General features: G+C 51.1%; 1 protein-coding gene across 6 annotated transcripts in view; it reads right to left on the reverse strand.

Annotated features, from left to right (window-relative positions):
- The window catches only part of DLG5 (discs large MAGUK scaffold protein 5), a 213,866-nt gene extending 196,121 nt beyond the window's left edge, over positions 1–17,745 (reverse strand). For all 6 annotated transcript variants that reach the window (XM_021700052.1, XM_021700051.1, XM_021700049.1 and 3 more), the window contains exon 1: positions 17,383–17,745. In XM_021700052.1, the coding sequence (XP_021555727.1) occupies positions 17,383–17,686 (304 nt within the window). In that variant the 5' untranslated portion in view covers positions 17,687–17,745. The remainder of the gene's footprint in view (positions 1–17,382) is intronic.
- Positions 17,746–19,249: the final 1,504 nt, after the last annotated feature.

Genomic DNA, 19,249 nt, shown 5'->3' on the forward strand with positions numbered 1-19,249 from the left:
TGAGCAATCAAGCAGAGCCGAGATGGTGTAGAAAAGAGGCCCTTCCCTCAAAGACAGCAGCCTGAAGGAAAGCTAATGTTCTTTCCTCCCTCTCTCGTTTTTTTCCTCTTAGTCCCATTTCCCTGCCCATTCTCCTCCCCCACATCCATAGGCAACCATTCTTTTGTGTTTATATTGTGTTCTTGCAAAATGGGTATTATCTGTATGGTTCATTTACATAATAGCACAGCTTTATCCACCTCTACTTACTTTTTCACTGAGCTCTATGCTTTAAGATCTATCCCTTTGCCACGAGCGTCTCATCGGTCATTTGCAACTGCTGCGGAGGACTGCGGGTCCGGGCTCACCACTGCACACATCAGCTCTCCCAAGGATGGACGCCATCCTGCAGGGCACTGCGGTGAACCTGTCCCCTCAGGGACCTGTGTGACGGGCTGGGCGATCCCCACCTAGCCGGGGGACTGCAGTGCGGGTCACGGCTTTGTGGGGGCCCTACCAGAGGCTCCAGAATGGCTGCACCAGCAGGAGTAAGTCCCTGCACCCCTAACACTCTGCTGTGCATGGACAGCATCCAGCTAGCTTGCTAGCTTGCTTGCTTGCTAGCTTGCTTGCTTGCTAGCTTGCTTGCTTGCTAGCTTGCTTGCTTGCTTTGACAGAGAGAGAAAGAACGGCAAGTGGGGGAGGAGCAGAGGGAGACAAGTAGACTCCTCTAGGAGCACAGAGTCCGCTGCGAGGCTGGATCCCAGGACCCTGAGATCATGACCTGAGCTGAAATCAAGAGTCAGACGTTTAACTGACTGAGCCACCCAGTCACCCCAGCATCCAGCTTTTTAGTTGCTGCCAGCCTAAGAGGTGGAAGGGACAGAGTTCACAGTGGATTCTTCGCAAACCTGCCAGAACCACAGCTGCTAAGAGAACAGCAGAAAAGGCCTCTGCTATAGTGAGCAACTGCTCATTAACACAAATCTCCATTGGGAGACCTCACTGCCTTGAGCTGTCAGACTGCTGGAGCACAAACAGCATGCACTGGCTTGCAAAATGCCATGGATTCGCCTGCTCTGTTCGGTTGGCCAAGGCTCCTCCCAAGGAAGCCTACTGTCGAGGGGTGGGCAGCAGCAAAGTGCAGCGCTCACCTTATCTGCAGTCCCATGGTCAGGGCTCCTACCGCGTGTGACGCCCCATGTGATCAGACAGCACCTGAAGCAGTCCATACCTGTTCAATGAGTCCTGGCAAGGTCAAACTAATTGCTCTAAAGGCTGCCAAACGCTTATTCTAATCTTGGTGCTAACTTCATCACGGATCGGGAACCAAGAGTTTACAGACCAGCACTGGTCTGGAAACCACACCCCGAGTATGGGATAGAGCAGGGGAACAAACCAAACCACCCTGGCCTGGAAGTCACAGTTTAAGGTGCCACTCACTCAGGCACAGGACAGGGGCACTAATAACAACACAGAGAACAGTCTATGCTTACATAGTGCCAGGCACTGCTCTAAACAATTTACAAACAGTAATTCTTTTAATCCTTACAGTACAAGGTCCTCTTACTACCCTCATTTCACAGATGGGGAAGCAGAGACACAGGCAGGGAAACTGACTTGCCCAGCCCCATACTTTGGCTCAGATACAGGCTCTTAACCATTCAGCTGAACTGACTCCCAGAGTGACATGGCCTCCCCAAGCTGCTCCCTCACTTGTCAGGTGGAGTAAGGATCCCCAAAGGTTGCTAATGAGATGAAACAAGACCATAAACACAAGAATAATAGACAAAGCATCCTGTGCAAAAGAAGCATGTATCATTTGCACAGCCCACAACCATCTACGTGCACGGGACCGTTTCCCTGCACCCTCCACCTCCTTTCACTCCAGCTCTGGGACAGAGGTGGTGTCACAGACCCCATCAGACAGACAAGGACAAGGCCCGGAGAGGACACGGCTAGAGACCAGGGGTTGCTCATTCCCCTCAACCGCCTCACTCCTTAACCAAAGAGAAGGCCAGCAGACGGGACTGCGGTCCCAGATCTCTCACAGGCTGGCTTCTACACATCCCAGCCAGAACTCTCAGACTTGGACCTTAGGAAAAACCTGGCTTTTCAATCCGTCTAACAAATCTCAGAAAGCCGATCAAACCTCTCTGAGGATTGCACAAAGGCCGCTCAGCCTACACCCCTCACCCCATCCTCCTCTGGCACAGCACCCTCCCACCCCATGCCAACGCTGCCCGTTCTCTCCAGCCCCGTGCTCAAGGCGCCTCACAGAGAACCAGTCACAGGGAGAATGACTGGCAGCAGCAACCAGGCCTGCCCTGTGCCTCCCAGGGCCTGGTTAGCCTGGCCTCATTTTCCCACTGCCTGTTGAGTGCACACCCCAAGCAGAAGCCTGGAATTCCCGTAAAGACACACTACTCACAGAATGGATTCTCCTCCAAGTCTCCTGTTCTCGCCCTGAGTCCTGCCTTCACAAGGCCTGCCTTCCTCCTCGTACGTCTCCAGCGCCCATCCAGCCTGCTAGAGCTCTGCCCATGCCCAGCGCACTGCACACCCCAGTCCCCTGGAGGCAGCCTCATCTGCTCCAGGGGATCTGTACGGCTGGACAGCTGCTCCTTCGGGTTGGGGCCTTCCAATGAGACAATGAACTCCTAGTGGGCAGGACCCATCTTCTTTGTCGTTCTTCTGAGAATCTTATAGATTTTTACAAACAAAAACACATGCCATTTGCTTCAAACCACCAAACAGAAGGTGAGGAGTAGGAAGTCAATAAGCTGGGCTGATTATTTTCTGGCATTTCTAAAAGCTCCGGGACAGAGCAACCGAAAAGAAAAACCTCTGATGAACAACAGGATATATATTCCAGTTAAAAGGAGTGTTCAGTATGGGTCTGTGGTGCTGTTCACAGGTGATGCTAATGTCTTTCTCACCTTTTCATGCTCCGCACTTAGCAGAGCACGGACCAGGGACATGCTGCACAGATGATGGGTGGGCAGATGGATGGAAGGATGGACTGACAGGTAACATCCGAGTCTGAATCTGGGCTCCACCCTAAAGTCAGGTGATCTCACGCAAGAAGACACCGTGGCCAGCTCTAGTGAGTTTTCACGAGAAGCCTTCAAATGAGGGGGGTTGAGAGCAGAACAAGCTTACACGAAATTCCACAACTTGGCACAGAAAATAAGGACAACTGCTCACTGCTTTGTTTCCTCTCCCTGGGCTCAAAAAACAGGAGAGAAAATAGGACAGGATTTAGGAGGGTGGTCTGCCATTTTCTATCGGAAATGAGTTGGGAGACTACTCAGGCTTATATACTCTCAAACACATAGCCCCTAAATTCTAAGCTGCTTCAGGTTCAGCTGTCATTTTTCCATAGAAGGACCCAGAACCAGCACATTTTAGTTTTATCTACTTTCTTGCTTTTTCCTAGATTCAGTCCCCACCAAGGTTAGCCATGGAGGTGGGTCCCAACTCAGTATCCATGGGCCTTTACCCTCTTATCTTTGTTCAAGGCTTTCTCCTCTGGAGCAAGAGACTCCATGGCGTCATTTTCCTGCTTGAACTCTGTCCTGTGACTAAGCAAAGAGAAGCCACAGCCAACAGCTCTGGAAGTTTTTGCTGTGTCACAAAAAGAATGAGACAAGGAGGTACCTCCTGCCAATTTCAAACCCATCCTCTGACTCAGCACTAAATTTAGACGTTACATCCTATGTCTACATCCATCCAGATAGTCCCCTGGTGTGACAGGTGCTGAATGAATGAATGCTGTGACAAGGAGGGAGGGGTGTCCGAGGCTTGGGACACAGACATCTCAATGGGAACCTTCATCGAATGGGCCCGAGTCCAGAACAAGTGCAGTCTTTATAAAGAAACTGACAAGGACTCCAAAGCCTGCCCAACCTCTCAGCAGCTGGTGGCCCTGAGCAAGCCGATAAGACTCTCTTGGCTTGGTTTGCCCATCTGTAGAACGTAAATACCAACTGCACGGGCTGAAAAAGATTTTTCTCAATGGTCAGGAATGCGAAGCGAGAGCACAACTCTATGAACGGAGATGCCTGTTACTTGCTCACCCTCACTGGAAAGGCTGGTGCCTGCAAAGCCAGGCCCAGATCAGGAAAAACCAGCCAAGGTTCCCGAGACTCCCCACCCACCCCGGGGCTGGCAGAGACACCTTGGAAGGAGCCCCTGGGAAGACACTGCCCTGCCAGGGGCTTGCTCTAATAACCTGGTAGAGTGTCTCTGTGTCTGTGGACTGCAGTTGCTCATTTACAAAAATAAGCTGTTTGGGCAAAGTGGTCTCTAAGACCCCTTCCAACCATGATCCTCAACAATCTTAAGCTGCTTAAGAAACATAAATAGGAAATGAAACTTCTGGCCAGATAAGAAGAAAAAGAGGTTACCCTCAGTAAGAACAGAGATTATCGGGAGTACTGAAAAGGTCATTATAATTTTTTAAAGCATGACTTCTTACATCACAACATAAAAACAAAATTAAATTTATTTCCATTTGTTATCATGTCACTCCCCACCGGCTGGACAGATTTCCACACGTGGACAGCCGACTCACAATGGTCAAAATGATTCACTTGGGGACCCCAGGCCATCTTAAGGAGTCACACAGGTACCATTCAGACAAGTAACCTGAAGCTGACTCAGGAAGAAGCCTGAGAGACACAGCACACCTAGAAAAACGCCGTGGGCAGACAGAACGCGTGCTGGCTGGACGTGGCCACCAAGGCAGCAGCTCAGCGCTGTGGGGGACTACCTCCGATGACACTGCTTCCCATAGGGGCAGCCCCCTGGACTCCCCCGGCAGGCTGCGCAGCAGCGGGAGCGGATTTATGCACGCGGTGATGCCTAACAGTTCTCTTACGCAATGTAGGGGTCATGCCAGCTAGGGACAATACTAAAAAAAAAGAAGAAAAAGAAAAATTTTTCAAAAAAAGGTAACCCCGTCCCACTCCAACTCTGTCAACAGATGGGGTTTCACTCAGCTCCTGCCCACGGAACTGTCTTGGATAGCAGAGAGTGGGAATTTTTTTTTACTAGCCACATTGTGGTCATCTGTCATTTCTGAGAGCATGGTTCATCCCAAAAGGAAACCTACAAAGGTAAACAGAGGAAGCAGGCAAAGACAAGAATATCTCGTGGAAACAAGGCTGTCACCGATGGCAGCCTCTGGGTCCAGCCATGACTCGCCAACCCAGCTCAGCGAGGCAAAGGAAGGTGAGGCTTGTGGGTGGCTCCTCTCTTTCTCAGCATGGGGAGCATCTTGAAACAAAAGCATCCAAACAAGTGGTTTTCAAACTGTGTTCCGTGAACCCTGGACAGCCCCAGGGGAGGACACAAGGAAAACAGACAAGCTCCAGGCCTCCACACCCGATCACCACAGCACCTTTCTGTCGGCTTTACACACCTGCCTTTCATATACAAGGCTGCCCAATGAAAAGAGCCCTACCGCTAAATAAATAAATGAATAAACAAACAAACAAACAAACATTTACACTTCATGTTTTCATTTAATTGTTTGTAACAGGGACGCCCGGGTTGCTCAGTCAGTTACCTGAGCCTTTGGCTCAGGTCATGATCCCAGGGTCCTGGGATCGAGCCCCACATTGGGCTCCTTGCTCGGCGGGGAGCCTGCTTCTCCCTCTGCCTCTGCCTGCCGCTCCCCCCCTGCTTGTGCTCTCTCTCTCTGACAAATAAATAAAAAATAAATAAGTATATATATATATACATACATATATATATACATACATATATATATAAATAACTGTTTATAACAGCCTTGTGAGGAAACAGAGGCTGAAGAGGCTTATGGTTGGACTCCACGGCCCATTCTCTGAGCAACCACCCTGTGCTCACCTGTCATCTATGTGGACTCTTGGGAAGGGACCTACAACAGTCCACTCCACGGCTGGCTGGCACTGACAAGTTCTTCCGTGAGCAAAAGACCAGGGGAAGGGGAGCTGCCCGGGATTACAAAAGAAGCTCAGAAGACAGTCATCAACTAAATGCATTGTATGAGCCTTATTAAAATACTGATTTGAACAAACCATCTATAAAAAGGCATTTCTGAGACAAGGTAAAGAGTATCAAGTGGGTAAAAGACGTTCAAGTACCATGAATATTGTCGGCTTTAAACATGGTCTTCTGGCTACGCTTTTTTAAAAGGCCTTATTGTCTCTTAGAGCATTTATGGGGAAGTGGTACACTGTCTGGGGCTTGTTTGACATTACTGCGGACAGCTAAAGTCGTTGGGAGAGCGGGGTGTCCGTTACATTGCATGCTCCAATACAGCGTGCATTTGAAAGTTGTGTAATATGTGGCGCCTGGGTTGGCTTAGTCGGTTAAGCGCCTGCCTTCGGCTCAGGTCATGATCCCAGGGTCCTGGGATCGAGCCCCGCATCGGGCTGCCCGCTCAGCAGGGAGCCTGCTTCTCCCTCTCCCTCTGCCTGCCACTCCCCCTGCTTGTGTGCACTTGTGCTCTCTCTCTCTGTCAAATAAATAAATAAAATCTTTAAAAAAAAAAAAAGGAATTCTGTTGGAAAATGATTTCCAACATTAAAAACATTAAAAAAAAAAAGTTGTGTAGTATGAAGTCTAAAAGGAAACGAGGGAGGGAGGCAGGTCCCTCCTTAAATGGAACTCAGTTCTACCTCGAGGTATCTTCCACCTGTCAGCCTGTGATTAGCTCTCTGGGGTCCAAGAGAATTAGGTCTCACTCCTGTCCTGTGTCCTTTCGGAAACAGGCATCCAAGCCCCCCAAGTCTCCTTTCCTCCAAAAAGTAAGCTCCTCCTGAGGTCTTTCTGGAGCCGATGATAATGCCCTCCTTAAAATGTAGGCTCCGGGGCCAAAACACTGTGAAAGTGTGTTTCTGAGCAGCCCCAGGAGGCAGGGCGTCCCCGTCCAAGCACACTCTAGACAGACTCTAACTCCGAGCATGGCCTGCAGCCTGCAATGCCTCCTGATTCCCAGCACAGCAGGACCCTGCCTCTCCACTCAAGGGCAGGACACTTCCAAGAGCATCAGTGGTTCCAGTGGCTGGCTCTCACCTCACATAAATCGCCTCAGTCCTCACCTAAGCCCTTGGAGGAGAATGCTATTAGCCTTTTTATGGACAAGGAGAAAGAAGACCTAGAGAGGGTAAGCAACTTGCTGAAGTCCCATAGCCTAAGACGGAAGAGCCAGGATTTAAACCCCAGTCTGAGGGAGGGTGGGGTCCCAAGACTGGTTTACGACACCCAGCAGTCTCTAGTCCTGTGGCCTCCCTCCCTGGCTCCAAACCTACCAATGCTGTTCAAGCCACCTGGCTCATTCCTCTGTGTCAACCATCTTCCTGGCACTCCCAGGGCAGAGACTACCTGCCTGCTCTCCAGCCCAGCACGACAGCTAGCCAGTCCCAGACCTACAGGTGTCAACCCACCAGGACAGATCACACAACCTCACGAGGCGCCCCTGTAAACCCTGACTGGGGACCAAAGCCCAGTCCTGCTCACTCAGACCTAAAGAAGATGGCAAGACGCAGCGCCTGCTGGCTCAGTCGGTGGAGCATGTGACTCTCGACCTCAGGGTCATGAGTTCAAGCCCCACGATGGACACAGAGCTTACTTTAAAAAAAAGAAGAAGAAGAAGAAGAAGAAGACTGCAAGAGGTTTAACCATCTCAAAGATCAGCCATCACGAAATCAGACCTCATTCTTGACAAGCCACGCTGGGGAAATGGAGGCCCAGGGAGGTCCCATACCTTACCCAAGGTCACACAATCTCAACATCTACTGGTCCCAGAATCTACTGCATATCCAAGTTACCCACACATCCAAAAAAATCTACTGGTCCCAGAATCGCACGTGCCTATTTCAGCTGGTACTGGAGTTTAGAAGATGGGGAAGTTCAAGGTCTGGCACCTGGGGCGGGAGAGAGAGAGAGAGAGCTGGGAGAAAGTTTGAAGAAACGATGATACACGCTGATGTTCCAGTTCCACGCACTGATGCTAAGGTTTCCCGAAAGTACGCTTCTCAGAACTCTGATGTCGCAAGATGCTCAATGAAAAAAGATGTGTGGTCAAATCCGTTTGGGAAACACTGCCTGGTGAACCCACTCCAGTGACATCCCAAAGCACACTGGCCTATTAGGGCTCTCAAGAGGCTCCCAGTAAAGGAGCCTGTGTGACCTGCTCACACCAGCACTCCTCAAATGCTTTGACCACAGAACCCTTTTGTCCAAGCAACACCACGAACATCCCACCAGACCAGTGCTGAGAAGAGGTTTCCTGGGGAAATGCTGACCCAGGCCTTTTGAAAGAAAATCTTGATAGCCATTACCCTGGATCCAAGACTGAAAAACTAAACCAACCCAGGATGGGACAAGGAGGAAGTGTGTGCAAAGCAGAAATAACTAGCATACTTCGGGGCCTTGGGGGATGGAGATATTAGTACTGGAAAAAAGACGGAAATGTGTGAACACCCCTGGGCTGCCAGATATGAATGCTGCTGAGATCGTACAGTTAACTTCTGGCCTCAAGAGTCACGGAGGACTCCTGAAACTAAAATCTTTCTTTAAGGTCCAAAGAAACTGTCCTGAGACTTTCCAAAATAGGTTGTGGGCAAAAATCCACAAGTTTTAGAAGAAAAAAAGGAAAGAAAATGTTGGAACTAGGACTCCAGCCAGGCCATTCGCCCTTGAGTCAAGATGCTGTGGACAGTATGGATTTCCTAATTAAAACTCAGGCAAACCGAATGACGGTTCCTCAAAAAATAAACACAGAATTACCAGTAATTTCCAAAAGAACTGAAAGCAGGGACTAGAAGAGGTATTTGTACACCAATTTCGATAGCAGCTTTATTCACAACAGTCAAAAGCTGGAAGCAAGTGTCTACTGACAGATGAATGGATAAATAAAATTTGGTCTATACATGCAATGGAATATTATTCAGTCTTACAAAAGAAGGAGATTTGGACATGTGCTATACCAAGGATGAATCTTGAAAACATTATGCTCAGTGAAATAAGCCAGTTACAAAGGAATAAATATTACATGATTCCACTGACATGATGTTCCTAGAACAGCCAAATTCAGAAAGACAGAAAGTAGAGTGGTGTTTACCAGGGGCGGAGAGAGGAGAAAAAAGGGAGTTGTTTAATGAGTATGGAGTTTCAGTTTTGCTAGATGGAAAAGTTCTGGAGATCTCCTAAGTACGTGAATATACTTAATACTACTGAACTATACACTTCAAAACTGTTATGATGGTAAATTTTATGTGTTCTTCGCCATAATTGAAAAATTTTTTAATCAAATAAAAAATCTTTTAAAGGTTTTGTTTATTTAATTTGACAGAGAGAGAGAGAGAGAGAAAGAGAGCACACAAGCAGGGGGAGGGGCAGGCAGAGGGAGAAGTAGACTCTCCGCTGAGCAGGGAGCCTGACACCGGGCTTGATCCCAGGACCCTGAGATCATGACCTGAGCCAAAGCAGACACTTAACTGCCTGAGCCACTCAGGCGCCCCTCAAATAAAAATTTTTTAAAAGTAAGGAAATTCTGACACATGCTACAACAGGATGCACGCTGAGGACATTATGCTAATTGGAATTAGCCCACTACAAAAAGACGAATACTGTGTGATTCCACTTCTATGAGGGAGGTCAGACTCGGGAGACAGAAGTAGAATGGGGATTGCCAGGAGCTGGGGGGAAGGGGACAATGGAGAATTACTGTTTCATGGGTACAGAGTTTCAGTTTTGCAAGATGAAGAAGTTCAGGAGATGGATGGGAGTAATGACTGCACAAAAGGGGGAATGTATGCAATACCACTGAACTGTAGACTTGAAATGCTGAAAATGGTAAATTTCATGTTATGTCTATTTTGCCACAATAAAAACACAGGAAAAAATGGCTCAAATGTTAAGTTTTATGTTTTGTATATTTTATCAAAATATAAAATAAAACAAAACTCAAAGCAAATGGGTTATGACCCTTAGTGTGAAATGAACATCAAGGTCAACAGTAACCTCTCAATTATCCACCAAGGGTTTAGAGTTGGATGACCAACATGGGATACTCCAAACATCTCTGTTCAGTTTAAAATGTTTCTGTAGGGACTCCTGGGTGGCTCAGTCGGTTAAGCGTCTGCCTTCAGCTCAGGTCATGATCTCAAGGTCCTGGGATTGAGTCCCACATCAGGCTCCCTGCTCCGCGGCGAGCCTGCTTCTCCCTCTGCCTGCCGTTCCCCCTGCTTGTGCTCCCTCTGTCTCTCTCTCTCTGACAAATAAATAAATAAAATCTTTAATAAAATAAAATAAAATAAAATAAAATAAAATGTTTCTGTAGCACTTTTGTGGAACTCTGTCTCAAAAAGATGGGAGACACACAATTCAGGGATATGCTACCTGGCTCCGGGAAAAGGTGGAAAAAAATATATTAATACCCATCGCCTCCTCCCAGCTCAATCCCATTTAAAATTTTTCTCTGCTGAACACACTCTGCATCCCTACTGCAGACTGATAAGCAGCTCAGCCCTCTTGTTCTATGCCCAACATTTCTGTGGCTCATGTCTTCCCAAGGTTACAAAAATTATTGAAGAGCCCCTTTGCACTGGCCTGCAAATATCGGGGGGGGGGGGGGGGGAGCGCAAAATACCTAACACAAAATATTTCTCCTATGCTATGTACTTTTTCAGGGAAAAGAAAGCCAGAGTATCAAAAAATCATTGAACCCTAACACTAAATCAGAAAATAGTAACCATGGCACAGAGCTAGAAGACGACTCAGAATCTTGTCCAACTTCGAACTTCCTTGGACCGAATGCCACCTCGGCAGTGCTGAGAATCCCACAGGACTGAGTAAGCCCTTACTTAGTCAATGCTACACTTCTAGTTTGACTGTCCTGGGGAAAAAATAAAAATAACAAAAAACCACGCAAGCACCAGGTGGCTAAGAAGCTCATCCAAGGTCAAGATGTTGCACAGTTAGGAGCAGATCCCCATCCAGGTCTCTTTCGAGAACACCAAGCTGACATTCAGATTCTGAGTGTGAAAAGGAAAGGTCTCTCCAATCCCATAACAGACAATGTGGGCACTCCACATGGCTCCTGGCAGCCAGCCCCAGCATGCAGATACCTGATGGGTAACCTTGGGAACTTCAGACACCAATGTCACACCACCTGCTTCCATCACAGACATACCGTGGGTGGTGACATCCGTGCGTGCATCTGGGACTCACTCTGGCCTTCTTGTACTCCCACAACCTTCTGTCCCTGCGAAGTCACCACTTAGGAACATACTTCTGAAGAGGATCTGGACTTATGTGCGACACACCACTCATTCCACACACAGCAGACAAGTCATCCATTCAACAGAAATTTCTTGAACACCTATCTTGAGCCAGACTCTATTGTAGGCATCAGGAATTCAACGGTGAATACACAGAGATTACATTCTACTCTTGGTGACCCACAGCCACAGGAAAAGCAGCCCTAACATCTGTTCAGCACAGTTTATAAGGAGCTCTCACATAACCCTCAGAAATATCAGAAGAATCCCAGGTTTCCAGCTCTAAGGCTGGCTGGAGGCTGCACTGCTCACCACAGTAACAAAATACTTCTCCCTCTTACTACTGATTGTCAAGTAGCATATAGTGAAGTAGTTACTGTTGTAACTACTTTGTAGAGTAGGAGATAAGCTCAGAGGGGTTAACTGTCTTGCTCAAAGTCTAAAACTTAGTAAAGGATGACCACCTGCCCCACCACACCACTCCAGTGATGACTTTGTCTACGAACTGCAGCATGATACAAAGATGGGACCACATACAGTGGTCATTCATCTACTGTTTTAGCTGCACCAACATCCTTCCTGCTTGCCTTGCTTTGGGAAATGGCTTCCCCCACGTCCCCCATCTCAAGAACCATAGGATACTGTGCAGGCTGCCAGTCACTGCATCCATCACCCTACCCTCTTCATTGGGTCATCTGCGGAGACACTCTCAGTCCCCTAGCCCTTGCCACAGTGACTGGGCCTGACATGGACACAGACCCTAGTGAGGCCAAGCAGAACCCCTCTGCGAGATTTTCTGCCTGGGCTCATTAGATGGATCTCCCTTTACTCTCTGGTCAGGGACCATGAAGATGAAGTCCACAGGGTCCTGAGGCCATGCTCCATGGAAAAAGCCCACAGCATTCAAGGATCAGTCATCCAAAAGCCAGTTTCTCCCCTCCACCCCAAGCTTTCAGAATATTACATAATAAATTTCTCCTTTCTGCCTACTATGCTTTGAGCTAAGTTTCCATCACTTGCAATAACGGTGTCCTGAACTAATACCCACAGAAGGAGAAATAAAATCTGCCCTTCTCTTAGAAATCTCTTTTCAACCCTTACTTTCAAGTTCCTCCATTACTTCCTCTCAAATAACACAATTAAAAGAACCAAAGAAAAACTACAATGGTTGGAACTTTTATGTCCCTATTCCAGCTGACCCTCCAGGCTGGAGAAGATGAAGATGATGTAGCTGGTACCTGAAGAGGGTAGAGAGAGAACAAAAGGCCCAGGCAACCTCTAATGAATAATAAATAATCCACACCTGACAATCAGCAGCCAACTACACTCCATCCTGCTGGAAAAGCATTCCTCCAGGGGCGCCTGGGTGGCTCAGTCGTTAGGCGTCTGCCTTCGGCTCAGGTCATGATCCCAGGGTCCTGGGATCGAGCCCCACATCAGGCTCCCTGCTTGGCGGGGAGCCTGCTTCTCCCTCTCCCACTCCCCCTGCTTGTGTTCCCTCTCTCGCCGTGTCTCTCTGTCGAATAAATAAATAAAATCTTAAAAAAAACACAAACACACACAGAAAAACCCCACTCCCAATCTTTGGGAGTGGGGGGAAGCACAAACTGGGAAAAAAAAAAAAAACATTCCTCCAGCCTTAACTTGTGCCAAGTGTCCGTGTCTAAGTTCCTAGTGCCTCCCGAAGCCCTCGTTCAGCCCAGCCATTATGGCCACGCCAGATTACCTCTGCACCCCCATCCCCCGCAGCCTGTGCCGACCCCTGCTCTGCTCTGGCTGCTTTCATTTCCACAACCTGAACCAGAACGTCCTCCTCTCCTTTGCCTGCGCACACGTTCACATGGCCTCTTCGACACCAGCTCCAGCCCCAGTCCCTCCTCCGAAGCCTTCCTCCAGCAGCCACTGCTGTGTCCACTCTCTTGCCTCTGGTGAAGCCAAGCGGGCAGCTCGCAAGGAGCCTGAGCAGGAGGCACGGTGGGGGACGAGAAGGAAACTTTCATCTCTGAGCACACAGGGGCAACCACCCAGTTCTGCCACTTCTGTCTCATAAGAGAGGCCTAGGGTGACATGATTTGGGGAGACTCTCACATTTAGGTGGTAATTAGAGCCACGAGAGGTGGATGAGAATACTTGGGGAAAGAATGTGGTATACAGAGTTTTAAAAGGAGGAAAAAGCCTGCTTGGATCCGTATCACTCAATTGATCTATCTCATTATGTCACTCTCCTGAGTGTCCCATTCCCCCAACTAGGTGGCAAGCTGCGGGCTGGAATTACATCCTCCCCACCTCTGTCTCCAACTGCATCGCAACCCCACCTGGACCGAGCACAGGACCAGGCACTTCAGTCCTCCCCCATTACATACCGTCCCCACCCCCGACCCCAGCGGCTGAGGCAGGCAGCCTTGCACCCTTAGCCCCATCTCACAGATGAGGACACTGAGGCTCCCAGCCAGGAAGGGGCCCTCACTCCAAGGGCAGGCAGTCAAGGATCTTCAAGTGAGAAAACCCAGATGTTAGTAACTGAATCAAAGAGAAAAGACAAGGGACTGAGTGGGTTTTGAATGACCAAATAAGATCCTGGTTCACCTGCAGAAAAGACATCAGACACCTGAGCCACTCAAAGGAGAACAAGAATTCTCCCCTCTTACTACCACCAGCGGGGGCAGATTCATGTACTGGGACACGGAAAGGCTACATAATTCCAGAGTTTCCCAATGCAGGAAATGGCCTGAAATTGAACTGAGGGGGCCTAATCAGGTAATAGGAAAAAATATCCCAACATGGAATCGGCACTGGGCTTAGCCACAACTCGGGCCCCTTTCTGCCCTGCAACTTCTGGCCTGTCTTCACGCCATACATATATGAGCATGGAACCCAGCGCAATGCAGACAAGACACCCTCATCTGGGGTTGCTACAAAATCAAGTGAGATATGAAAGTATGCAGTAAGATTCAAAATGCTGAGCAGCAACGTACCATCAATCCTGGAAAAGGAATGTCCCTGCCCCCAAAATAAAATACACTGTATGTTCCTTAGTCATCTTCATACCCCAGGCCTGAGCACGGTGGGTTATAAATGTCTGGGTCTGAGCATGAGCAGCGCAGATGGGTTTGGTTTGTGCCTGCCCAGTACCACCCAGGCCAGTTTCCCCCTCAGCTCCAGGCCCACGTGGGGGGGCTGCCAGCCCACATTTGCCTACAGCACAGCAAGATCCCAGTGCACCAGTGCCAGCCAGGAGATGGGCATCCTGGACCAGGGGCCCACAAGGGGTGTGGAAACCACCAAGAAAGCCCCTAATGGGTGATGGCAGAGCCGCGGACCCGCATGCCCCGGGAAAGGTGCCTCCAACCCTGCAACCAGAGTAGCTCTTTATGCACTGAGCTTTTTGCCCTATAAGAAGGGCTCACTGGCGAAAAGAGGGGGAAAAAAAAAAAAGCTGGAAAACCACTGCACAATAACTCATCCTTTGGGAAGCCTGGGTGGCTCAGTCAGTTAAGTATCTCCCTTCAGCTCAGATCATGATCCCAGAGTCCTGGGATTGGGTCCTGCATCGGGCTCCTTGCTCAGCAGGGAGCCTGCTTCTCCCTCTGCCTGCCACTCCCCCTGCTTGTGCTCTCTGTCTCTCTCTCTCTCTCCCTCTCTGACAAATAAATAAAATCTTAAAAAAAATACTCGTCCTTTACAAAGGTCCCAACATTGCTGTTTACTTGCACACCACGTTACCCCTCCCCAGAAGCTCTATCTTGCCATACCAAATGCTATCCTAATTTTTCTCTAAAGGGGTAACTAAAATGAATGTTACTTCCCCCTGACAACTATTTTACTGAGGATTTCATGACCCTCTGCAAAGCCACAGAATTCTGCCTCGTGGTAAAACTAGGGTCTTAAATCACTGCCCTCAGGGGGGAAAAATCCAAACCCTGCTCCGTCCCTTCCTCAGAGGTCAAGACCAGCTCCTACAACCTCAGCCCAAGTGAGGCCCCACCTTCTCTGCCAGGCACGGAGAAGGGGGGACCTAATTAATGGAAATCCATCCATCTATTCCAGAGATTAAAGCTAGAACTGATTCAAACACATCCCAAGGAGGATGTTGGTCTGCACTCTAACTTCTTCACTTCCTTGATCAATTTTTCTCCTTCAAAAATAGAAAGATAAAAGCAATTGAGAAAAAAAAAGTTACCCCAATGAGATTTCCCTGTGTCTTTATCCTCATGGGCACATCTGACGCCTTCTTAGCATCCCCCAAAGCACCAGCCCAGGAGAGGACTGTGTTTGCCCAGTGACTCAATTATGGCCATAACTGAGAGACCTAACGCAGGTTTGAGGGAAGTAAATGCTAGAGTCAGAAATCCCAAAGTGGAGACAGAGGGCCACCAATGAAATGATGTGCTGTGTGGACAGCAGTTTATTCTTTGCGTCTCAGTTTCCTCCACTACAAAAAGTGAGGCTGAGACCAATATACACTGCAGCTCTTACCAGGGACAGCTTATAAAATCACCCCCTCAATAAGTGAGGCTTTTTTTTTTTTTAAAGATTTTATTTATTTATTTGAGAGAGAGAGAATGAGAGACAGAGAGCATGAGAGGGAGGAGGGTCAGAGAGAGAAGCAGACTCCCTGCCGAGCAGGGAGCCCGATGCGGGACTTGATCCCGGGACTCCAGGATCATGACCTGAGCCGAAGGCAGTCGCTTAACCAACTGAGCCACGCAGGTGCCCAATAAGTGAGGCTTTTAACAGCCAGATAATTAGGTCTCATCAGCCTTGGGCCCACAGTTACTCAGGGCTCTTTGTCAGCCCTCTCAGTTCACTCTTAAAACAAGGACAAGATATAGAAAAGGTGGCATTTGCCACTCCCTGGCTCAGAACATGTTAAACAAAACAATAGGTCATAAATGAAAACTCCTGGTGCCCAATACTTTGAGCCTCTGAACCCCTCCAAACTGGAGTTTTCTCTCTGGCAAAGTAATAATAAGTAGACAGCTTACACAGTAGCAACAATAAATGTAATAAAGCAGAGTGCCTGCCACAACAGTAGGAGCCTAATAAATGCAGGCTTCCTGGGCGCCTGGGTGGCTCAGTCGGTTAAGCGACTGCCTTCGGCTCAGGTCATGATCCCAGGGTCCTGGGATCGAGTCCCATATCAGGCTCCCGGCTCAGCGGGGAGCCTGCTTCTCCCTCTGACCCTCTCCCCTCTCATGCTGTTTCTCTCCTGCTCACTCTCTAATAAATAAATAATCTTTAAAAAAAAAAAAAAATTGCAGGCTTCCTCAGTGCTATGCCTTCTTCCTCCAGCTTCCTTGTCTAAAAGGCTGGCTGGCTTTCCACACTCCCCAACCAGGCTAGGCCAAGCCTACCACTTGTCACAAACTCCCAGTAGTAGCCCCACCCCCGACACACACACAGGAATACTCACAATCCCATCACCCAAGGGCACCAGCCACCAGCCTTCCCTCCTCAGGCAGCTCAGCACCGCCGGAGAGGGATCTGAGCGCCAACAGCCACTACTAGGATTTTCCCATGGTGCAATGCAACTTCCCCAACTTTTCCAGGCCCACAGTTTCCAAAGAAACCTAACAGGCATTGTGCATAATCAAGCGCAAGTCTGGGTGAGCAAACAGACTGAACTCTGGGCAGAGGGAGCAGAGTCAGAAAGTGAAAAAGCACCAATGGTCATGAAACGGGGTGGCAGGGGCCAAAATTCAGGAGGACCAGTCCTGGCCCAGGCTCCATTCTCCTAGACTGTATCACTGATTAAAGCCTAGCAGGGACTCCCAAATGACCGGTAGATGATGAAGAGTCTTAGGAAAGGGACTGCGGGACATCCCTCCGAGGTCGGCTGGACCTGGTGGTCTCAGGAGCACCCCGATGCCGTAGCAACCGGAGAGTCAGGGCCTGCAGTGCCGGGCATTGTTCACAGCGACGGGCGGGACCGGGGGAGGAGGTGCGAAGTAGGGGACCACGCAAGTCCCCCCCCCACCCCACTCCCCAGACGGCCCAAGGGAGGGAAGCCCCGACCCACGGCCAGAGCCAGGTGAATGAGTGGCCCTCGAGAGTTCCCCCCCTGGGAGCTGCATAGAGAGATGGTGGAAGGCCGTCCCAGAGGCCGGGCCAGGGGTCTGCCACTCACCGGCGCCCTCCGAGGGCTGCGGCGGCCCGACGACGCCGTTCAGGTAGAGAATGGGCAGCAGGTGAGGCTGCGTCTTCTCCAGCGCCGCCCGCAGGTCCTGGAAGTGGTCCCGCTCCTTGGCCAGCAGCAGCTTGAGCAGCAGCTCCGCCTTGGCGCCTCCCGCCTCCTCGTCCAGCTGCCGCCGCTCGCCGGGGCTCAGCGCTCCCGCGGCCTCGAGCAGCCCGAGCACGGCCTCCACCTCGGTCATGGCCTGGGCCAGGCTCTGCTGACACTGGGCGAGCAGCTCCCGGCGCTGGGGCTCCATGGTGGCGGGCCGCCCCGCCCCGCGGACGACTCCGGCTCCCCGAGGCCGGCAGGCGGGCGGGCGGGCGGCGGCGGCGAGTGGCCTCGGGCGGCGGGCGCTCGGCTGCAGCCCTAGCGCGCCTGGGGCCGCGGGGCCGCGGGGGCCATGGGCCGGGGCCTGGCGGGCTGGGGGCCCGGGCGGCGAGCGGCACTCAGCAGCGGCCGCCTCCCGGGCTCAGGAGCGCAGCCATGTTGGCTGCGGCGGCGGCGGCGGGACTGGAAGAGGAGGAGGAGGAGGAGACGGAGGAGGAGAAGGAGGAGGCGGAGGAGGGGACGGCGGCCGGGGCGCGCCCCGAGGCCGGGCTCCAGCCGGGCATGCTCCCCCGCCCCCTCCGCGCGCGCCGCCCGCCGCTCCCTTCCCGGCCCCGCGAGAGATCGCGCCCTGGCTCCCGGGCCCCGCGCCGCCCCCCAAACTAGACCACAACTCCGCGGGGAAAGTCGCCGGCGCCGCGCTCGCCAGGCCCCCGACGGCTCGGGCCTGGCTCGGCGGCCGCCACGGCCGGGCTCACCGGGGCCCCGGGGCCGCCGCCAGCTCCGCCATGGCCCGAGCCCCGCTGCCGCCGCCGCCGCCGCCTCCCGTCCCTCCGCCCTCTCCCTTCCCCCGCTGTCCCTCCGAGCGTCCGGGCGGCCGGTCCCGAGGGGATGGCGAAGGGGAGGGGTCCCCACCTCCCCGCCCTCGGCCCGCCCGGGAGGCGGGGACGCCGCGCTCCCTCGCTCGCTCTCCGGGGCCCCGAGGCCCTGGCGCAGCCGGGGGTGGGGACGCGGAGTTTGGGGACTCGCGTGAAGCAGCCAGTACCCCCACCCCCCCCTCCGCCGGACACACGGCGAGCCCCCGGGCTATTGGAGACGGCCTCAAACAAAACCATGCCCCTCGCCCCGCATCCAGTGTCTCTAATCTGAGAACTCCAAAATACAAGCCTGGACACAAGTGAGGAGGGAGTCCGCTAAGTTTGGACATCTCCAAATTAAGACCCCCTCAGAATCTATGAGATTTCCCCCACTCCGAGGAACCCCTAGAGAATTTCCCAATAGACTCCCCTGAGTCTCGGTTAATCAGGATCTTTGCCCTCACCCCCATTTGAGACGGCTTGGCCCCAGAGTCTTAGAGGGGTTTTGGATCTTGGGAGGAGCAGGGGATGTGTTGCTAGATGAAGAAGAGAGTGGTGGGGGTTTTGCGGTGGAGCCCTTGATCTTTTTGGCAAGACGTCACCACGAGATTCTAGCTAGTCTCAAAGGCAGCAAATCAATGGACTACAGAAACCTTGTACCCTGACGCCCTCAGTGAGGATCTACAGTCCCACTCGAGTCAAGAACTCTTCTGCCTTCCTTTATAGCCTTTTGCAGACACATACCACTTACCTCCCAAATGCAGGAGGTGGTCCTTAAAGCTAGAGTCCCAACTGTTTGCTCTCAGTAACCCCACCCCACTAGTGTAAAGTGGGATCCCAGGCCCATTGCAAATGTCTGTGCTGGACCGAATGAATCTCAGTCACAAACGCTAGGGGCCCCAGGGGCCTTTACTCCT

Source organism: Neomonachus schauinslandi, chromosome 6, assembly GCF_002201575.2.
Source record: "Neomonachus schauinslandi chromosome 6, ASM220157v2, whole genome shotgun sequence".
Taxonomy (NCBI): domain Eukaryota; kingdom Metazoa; phylum Chordata; class Mammalia; order Carnivora; family Phocidae; genus Neomonachus; species Neomonachus schauinslandi.